General features: G+C 42.4%; 1 protein-coding gene across 1 annotated transcript in view; it reads right to left on the bottom strand.

Moving 5' to 3' along the window:
- Positions 1–1,731: 1,731 nt before the first annotated feature.
- The window catches only part of LOC128653541 (tubulin alpha-1C chain), a 42,573-nt gene continuing 35,756 nt past the window's right edge, over positions 1,732–8,548 (bottom strand). Inside the window, exon 5 of the mRNA XM_053706911.1 lies at positions 1,732–2,108. Within this exon, the coding sequence (XP_053562886.1) occupies positions 1,815–2,108 (294 nt within the window). The 3' untranslated portion in view covers positions 1,732–1,814. The remainder of the gene's footprint in view (positions 2,109–8,548) is intronic.

The following is an 8,548-nucleotide window of genomic DNA, read 5'->3' as shown; positions in this document are numbered from 1 at the left end:
GGTTGTATTAACACATAACCTAGCCTTCTATTACACCCCTTGACAGGGAATATGTAACACTGGTCACTGTCCTGTAATTAACATGCCAAGTTGATAAATGTGAAGACAGCACAGAAACAAAACAAATCTCACCTCTTTATTAGACATTTCCATGAAAGAGGGGCAAACTTACCTATCATAAGTCTGATAACGAGGTGTTTCACACTAGATTGCACACAGGGAATTTAGGTTAAACTGGAAAGGAGGCATGGGAAATCCAACATCAACCAGCACAATAAATACCAATACTCCATTGAGATTTACATGGCTATATCATCCCCGGCTCACTGAGCCAATCCATCTTTATTTCTTCTTAAGAAAACACCTTTCTGCCTACCTCCATGATACGAGGCAAAGAACTACTGGAGGGTGGAAGTAGGAGGGGTATTTATAGCCTTTGGTTGTGGGGTCTTTGCCTCCTCCTGGGGGCCAGGAATAGTATTTCCACAGGTTATGAATGTTATTGTGGACTCACTGCAAGTTGAGGGGGGGGGGGGGTGTATATATATATATATATATATGTTTTGAAAGGTAAATACATTTTTATTCGTTTAATGGAGTGATGCCAGGTCATAGCTCTAGAATGTAGGGATGTTTTGCCTCAGTGAACAGGCAAAGTAATCCTGCATGTGATTATCTCAACATCCTATGAAAGAAATGCACATTTCACCTGGGGACATGTGACATCTCCACAAAGAAGATCTCACAGCCCAGCTAAACTCCTTTGTTTACCCTATTTTCTCACTCTATGCTTTCTGGACAGAATACACAAGAACCTTGGGCATGAAAACCAAGCACTTCATAGTTTAACCTGTTCAATTCTAGAGGCAAACCATAACTGAGGAATGTTGGGAGAAGTAAATCAGGAAATATCACATGTTATTCATGAATTCACTATCATTTAAAAGCAAATATATAGGGGTCTATTTATATATGTGCGGACAGACATGATCCGCTATAGCGAACCATGTCCGCCGCACATCGATAAATGCCGACAGCATACGCTGTCAGCATTTATCATTGCACTAGCAGGGGGTGTCAATCAGCCCGATCGTACATGATCGGGCAGATATACGCTGCCGTCATACGGCGTATGAGTTTAGGAGCACGGTCTTAAGACAGCTGCTTCTTAACTCCTGTTTGTTAAATAGACCCCATGGACTTTATCATCTGAAAGTAATCAGACAATATAGTTCTAAAACAGTACTTTGAATGTCAATTAAATCTTCCCCATAATGAACAAAAGAATAAGCCTTAGCTAAAATGTAACTTGTATTAAAACAGAATTCTTGCACAAACTTAACTCCCCCTGAATCCCCCCCCTAATGTCAAACACCAAATCATAATTTCTGAAATATATTATGAGCAATCTATTTGAGTTTATAAAGTGTACTAAAATTTGTGTTCTCCATTGCCCCAATATTGAAATAATTCATAATAAAAAACGTTTTAGAAGTTCCTTTGAGTTGTTTATTGCACTAAAATTTAAATTGATATTACAATAGAAACCTTTTTTCAGTGCATTTATTTGGGGGGGGTGATACATATATTTATAAAAGGTATAATCACTTTTACACTTTCTTTATGTGCTCAAGCGCCAATGTTACAATCTTAATTAACTGCTAGTAATTTCAGTTGACTTAGTCATCAGAAAAAAAGGGTGTCAGACCAAGACACATAAAACACAATATCCACTTTTGAAAGAGATTTTATTTCTAAGTCATAATAGGAATGATAATTTTTGTTGGATAAAATACTTTTTCAGGCAAATTTTATTAATACTCCTCTCCGTCCTCGTCACCTTCCACAGAGTCGGTACCAACCTCTTCATAATCTTTTTCCAGTGCAGCAAGATCCTCTCGTGCTTCTGAAAACTCTCCCTCCTCCATTCCCTCACCCACATACCAGTGTACAAAGGCACGTTTTGCATACATTAGGTCAAACTTGTGGTCTAGACGTGCCCAAGCTTCAGCTATTGCAGTTGTATTACTAAGCATGCAGACGGCTCGCTGTACTTTAGCTAGGTCTCCACCTGGCACCACAGTAGGAGGCTGATAATTTATTCCCACCTGAGAATTAAGAACAGTTTAAGAACAGGTTATGAAAGACAATTTAAATTTATAAGATATTAAAAGCTTTAAAACTTGAGACCATACGACATTTAGACTTTAAACTAGATTAAAAAAAAAATAGTGTTAAGTAATAAAAAGGTTAATTGAATTTGTGTGGTGTGGAAAGGTTTTTATAGGGTATATTATATAACATGTAAGTCTATATATGCACATAAAGTCAAAATAAACATAGAAATCAGATAGGAGCATGCAGTTTTAAAAACACTTTCCATTTTACTTCCATTATCAAATTTTGCAGTCTTAAAGGGACACTGAACCCAATTTTTTTCTTTTGTAATTCAGAAAGAGCATGATAAGCAACTTTCTAATTTGCTCCTATTATCAATTTTTCTTAATTCTCTTGCTATCTTTATTTGAAAAAGAAGCCATCTAAGCTTTTTTTGGTTTCAGTACTCTGGACAGCACTTTTTATTGGTGGATGAATTTATCCACCTATCAGCAAGGGCAACCCAGGTTGTTCACCAAAAATGGGCCGGCATCTAAACTTACATTTGTGCATTTCAAATAAAGATACAAAGAGAATGAAGAAAATTTGATAATAGGAGTAAATTAGAAAGTTGCTTAAAATTTCATGTTCAATCTGAATCACAAAAGAAAATTTGGGTACAGTGTCCCTTTAATATTCACACTTTCTGGTGAACAAGATCCTACTGAGCATGTGCACAAGTTCAAAAGGTATACGTATACTAGCCTGTGATTGGCTGATGTCTGTCCCATGATACAGGGGGGCAGAAAATGAGAAAAAACTGAATTTATGCTTACCTGATAAATTACTTTCTCTTGCGGTGTATCCAGTCCACGGATTCATCCTTTACTTGTGGGATATTCTCATTCCCTACAGGAAGTGGCAAAGAGCACACAACAAAGCTGCCCATATAGCTCCCCATCTAGATCCACCCCCCAGTCATTCGACCAAAGGTTAGGAAGAAAAAGGAGAAACCATAGGGTGCAGTGGTGACTGTAGTTTAAACAAAAAAATTTTACCTGACTTAAATGCCAGGGCGGGCCGTGGACTGGATACACCGCAAGAGAAAGTTATTTATCAGGTAAGCATAAATTCTGTTTTCTCTTGCAAGGTGTATCCAGTCCACGGATTCATCCTTTACTTGTGGGATACCAATACCAAAGCTTTAGGACAGGGATGAAGGGAGGGAACAAGACAGGTACCTTAAACGGAAGGCACCACTGCTTGCAAAACCTCTCTCCCAAAAATAGCCTCTGAAGAAGCAAAAGTATCGAATTTGTAAAATTTGGCAAAAGTATGCAGTGAAGACCAAGTCGCTGCCTTACAAATCTGTTCAACAGAAGCCTCATTTTTGAAAGCCCATGTGGAAGCCACTGCTCTAGTAGAATGAGCAGTAATTCTTTCAGGAGGCTGCTGGCCAGCAGTCTCGTAGGCCAAACGGATGATGCTTTCAGCCAAAAGGAAAGAGAGGTAGTAGTCGCTTTCTGACCTCTCCTCTTACCAGAATAGATAACAAACAAGGAAGATGTTTGTCTGAAATCCTTAGTTGCTTGTAAATAGAACTTTAAAGCACGAACTACATCAAGATTGTGTAATAGACGTTCCTTCTTCGAAGATGGATTAGGACACAGAGAAGGAACAACTATTTCCTGGTTAATATTCTTGTTGGAAACAACTTTAGGAAGAAAACCAGGTTTGGTACGCAAAACTACCTTATCTGCGTGGAACACCAGGTAAGGTGAATCACACTGTAAGGCAGATAATTCTGAAACTCTTCGAGCAGAAGGGATAGCTACTAAAAACAAAACTTTCCAAGATAACAGCTTAATATCTATGGAATGTAAAGGTTCAAACGGAACCCCTTGAAGAACTGAAAGAACTAGATTTAGACTCCATGGCGGAGCCACAGGTTTATAGACAGGCTTGATTCTGACTAAAGCCTGAGCAAACGCTTGAACGTCTGGTACCTCTGCCAGACGCTCGTGTAAAAGGATAGACAGAGCAGATATTTGTCCTTTTAAGGAACTAGCTGACAAACCTTTCTCCAATCCTTCTTGGAGAAAAGACAATATCCTGGGAATCCTAATCTTACTCCACGAGTAACCCTTGGATTCACACCAACAAAGATATCTCTGCCATATCTTATGGTAGATTTTTCTGGTGACAGGCTTTCTAGCCTGAATCAGAGTATCTATAACTGACTCAGAGAAACCACGCTTTGATAGAATTAAGCGTTCAATCTCCAAGCAGTCAGACGTAGAGAAACTAGATTTGGATGCTTGAACAGACCCTGAATTAGAAGATCCTGCCTCATTGGCAGTATCCATGGTGGGACAGATGACATGTCCACTAGGTCTGCACACCAAGTCCTGCGTGGCCACGCAGGCGCTATCAGAATCACCGAAGCCTTCTCCTGCTTGATTCTGGCAACCAGACGAGGAAGGAGAGGAAACGCTGCTAGAGCATCTATCAATACCGCCTTGGGTAGAGAGGAAGTTTGGTGTTCTGACGGGACGCCATCAGATACAATTCTGGAGTGCCCCATAGCTGAGTCAGCTGGGCAAATACCTCCGGGTGGAGTTCCCACTCCCCCCGGGTGAAAAGTCTTACGACTTAGAAAATCCACCTCCCAGTTGTCTACTCCTGGGATGTGAATTGCTGAGAGATGGCAGGAGTGATCCTCCGCCCACCTGATTATTTTGGTTACTTCCGTCATCGCTAGGGAACTCTTTGTTCCCCCCTGATGATTGACGTAAGCTACAGTCGTGATGTTGTCCGACTGAAATCTGATGAATTTGGCCGCAGCTAGTTGAGGCCATGCCTGAAGAGCGTTGAATATCGCTCTCAGTTCCAGAATGTTTATCGGGAGAAGAGTTTCTTCCCGAGACCATAAGCCCTGAGCTTTCAGGGAGTCCCAGACCGCACCCCAGCCTAACAGACTGGCGTCGGTCGTTACAATGACCCACTCTGGCCTGCGGAAACAAATTCCCTGAGACAGGTGGTCCTGAGACAACCACCAGAGAAGAGAATCTCTGGTCTCCTGCTCCAACTGAATTTGAGGAGACAAATCTGCATAATCCCCATTCCACTGTTTGAGCATGCATAGTTGCAGTGGTCTGAGGTGTATCCGAGCAAAAGGGACTATGTCCATTGCCGCTACCATTAATCCGATTGCCTCCATGCACTGAGCTACAGATGGCCGAGGAATGGAATGAAAAACTCGGCAAGTAGTTAAAAGTTTCAACTTTCTGACCTCCATCAGAAATATTCTCATTTCTACTGAATCTACTAGTGTTCCTAGGAAGGGAACCCTTGGGAGTGGGGACAGGGAACTCTTTTTGATGTTCACCTTCCACCCGTGAGACCTCAGAAAGGCCAATACAATCTCTGTGTGAGCCTTGGCTCTGTGAAAGGACGGCGCCTGAATTAAGATGTCGTCCAAATAAGGCACCACTGCTATGCCCCGCGGTCTTAGAACCGCCAAAAGGGACCCTAGCACCTTTGTGAAAATTCAGTGGCTAAACCGAATGGAAGAGCCACGAACTGGGAATGCTTGTCTAGGAAAGCGAACCTGAGGAACTGATGATCTTTGTGGATAGGGATATGCAGGTACGCATCCTTTAGATCCACGGTAGTCATATTGACCTTCCTGGATCATAGGCAAGATTGTCCGAATGGTCTCCATCTTGAATGATGGGACTCTGAGGAATCTGTTTAGAATTTTTAGATCCAGGATTGGTCTGAAAGTTCCTTCTTTTTTGGGAACCACAAACAGGTTTGAGTAAAAACCCAGACCTTGTTCTGCCATTGGAACTGGGTATATCACTCCCATCGTATGTAGATCTTCTACACAGCGTAAGAACGCCTCTTTCTTTGTCTGGTCTGTAGACAGACGAGAAATGTGGAACCTTCCCTTTGGAGGGGAGTCCTTGAATTCTAGAAGATATCCCTGGGTAACAATCTCTAATGCCCAGGGATCGTGAACATCTCTTGCCCAGGCCTGAGCGAAGAGAGAGAGAGTGTCTGCCCCCTACTAGATTCGGTCCCGGATTGGGGGCTACCCCTTCATGCTGCCTTGGTAGCAGCTGCAGGCTTTTTGGCCTGTTTACCCTTGTTCCAGCCCTGGTAAGGCTTCCAGGTTGCCTTGGGCTGTGAAGTGTTACCCTCTTGCTTTGCAGCTGTAGAGGCTGAAGCGGGACCGCTCCTGAAGTTACGAAAGGAACGAAAATTAGCTTTGTTTCTAGCCTTAAAGGGCTTGTCCTGAGGGAGAGCATGGCCCTTTCCTCCGGTGATTTCTGAAATAATCTCTTTCAATTCTGGCCCGAAAAGGGTCTTTGCCTTGAAAGGGATATTTAATAATTTTGATTTTGACGACACATCAGCCGACCATGACTTGAGCCAAAGCGCTCTGCGCGCCATAATGGTGAAACCTGAATTTTTTGCCGCTAACTTAGCTAATTGCAAAGCGGCATCTGTGATAAAAGAATTAGCCAGCTTTAGAGCCTTAATTCTATCCATAATTTCGTCATACGAGGTCTCCGTCTGGAGCGACTCCTCCAGCGCCTCAAACCAGAAAGCCACTGCAGTAGTTACAGGAATAATGCAGGCAATAGATTGGAGAAGGAAACCTTGAACAAAAATTTTCTTAAGTAAACCTTCTAACTTTTTATCCATAGGATCTTTAAAAGCACAACTGTTTTCAATTGGTATGGTTGTGCGCTTAGCAAGTGAAGAAACAGCCCCCTCTACCTTAGGGACCGTCTGCCACGAGTCCCGCCTGGGGTCAGTTATGGGGAACATTTTCTTAATAATAGGGGGGGGGGGGGGAACAAAAGGGACACCTGGTCTATCCCACTCCCTAGAAACAATATCCGCAACCCTTTTAGGGATCGGAAACGCATCAGTGTATACAGGGACCTCTAGGTACTTGTCCATTTTACACAATTTCTCTGGGACCACCATAGGGTCACAATCACCCAGAGTGGCTAATACCTCCCTGAGCAATACGCGGAGGTGTTCCAGTTTAAATGCTAATGAATCTGACTCTGCCTGATGAGAAACCTTTCCTGAGTGGGAAATTTCTCCCACAGACATCAAATCCCTCACCCCCACTTCGGAGTGTTGTGAGGGTACATCGGATAAGGCTACCAAAGCTTCAGACTGCTCATAATCTGTTCTTAAAACAGAGCTATCGCGCTTTGCAGGAAAAACTGGCAGTTTGGATAGAAAGGCCGCAAGGGAATTATCCATGACTGTCGCTAGCTGTTGCAATGTAATAGGGGCAGACGCACTAGAGGTACTAGGCATCGCTTGAGCGGGCGTAACTGGTTGTGACACATGGGGAGAGGTAGACGGACTATCCTCATTACCTTCAGGCTGAGAATCATCTAGGGCCACACTTTTAAGTGCAACAATATGATCTTTAAAAAGTGTATAGACATATTAGTGCAATTGGGACACATTCTGAGAGGGGGTTCCACCATGGCTTCTAAACACATCGAACAAGGATTTTCCTTAGTGTCAGACATGTTTAACAGACTAGTAGCATACACTAGCAGGCTTGGAAAACACTTTAATCAAATAAAAAAACACAATTTGAAAAAACGTTACTGTGCCTTTAAGAAATTAAAAGCACACAATTTTACAAAACAATGAAGAATGCACCAATCATTTTGAAATTTTCACAGTATGTACCTAAGGCTTTATATGATTGCACAGCAAGTTTCAGAACGATTAACCCCTTAATGCCCAAACCGGAGCAGCCTAAAGCCAACAACCGGTTAATTAACTACAGCACCTTGCCACAGCTTACTGCTGTGGCCCTACCTGCCCATAGGGATCAGTTTTGGGGGAATAAAGCTTCTTTTAGGCCCTCAATCAGCAGCTGGACCCTCCATATGAAGCAGCATGCAACAGCCTTTCAATTTTAACTGCGCATCTGAGGCGCGAAATTAGGCCCCTCCCACTCCGGAGTTGTAAGGCCTACAAAAATCACTTCTAAGTGACTACATTTATGCCATGTGGATAATAACCCCAGTAAAACACTCCAAAGTGCTTAAAAAGGTGTCTCCAACGAGTATATCTTAAATAAAATAATAGATTGCCCTGCATTAGTGTCAACCAGCCTATTTAGCCCTGTCATGTAAGCATTCAATTCTATACTAAGTCTCGGAACATAGCTTACCCTCCCCCACATGGGGATCTTGTCAGTCTTCTAGCATTATCTCAGTCTTGTCTAGAAATAAATCACTGAACATACCTCATTGCAGTCAAGCCTGCAAACTGTTCCCCCCAACTGAAGTTTTCTGGTACTCCTCAGTCCTGTGTGGGAACAGCAATGGATTTTAGCTACAACATGCTAAAATCATTTTCCTCTCAGCAGAATTCTTCATCACTTTTCTGCTAGAGAGTA

This window comes from Bombina bombina, chromosome 3, assembly GCF_027579735.1.
Source record: "Bombina bombina isolate aBomBom1 chromosome 3, aBomBom1.pri, whole genome shotgun sequence".
In the NCBI taxonomy this organism is placed as follows: domain Eukaryota; kingdom Metazoa; phylum Chordata; class Amphibia; order Anura; family Bombinatoridae; genus Bombina; species Bombina bombina.
Note: the sequence above shows the minus strand (reverse complement) of the source record. Positions and strands in the feature narration are given on the sequence as shown.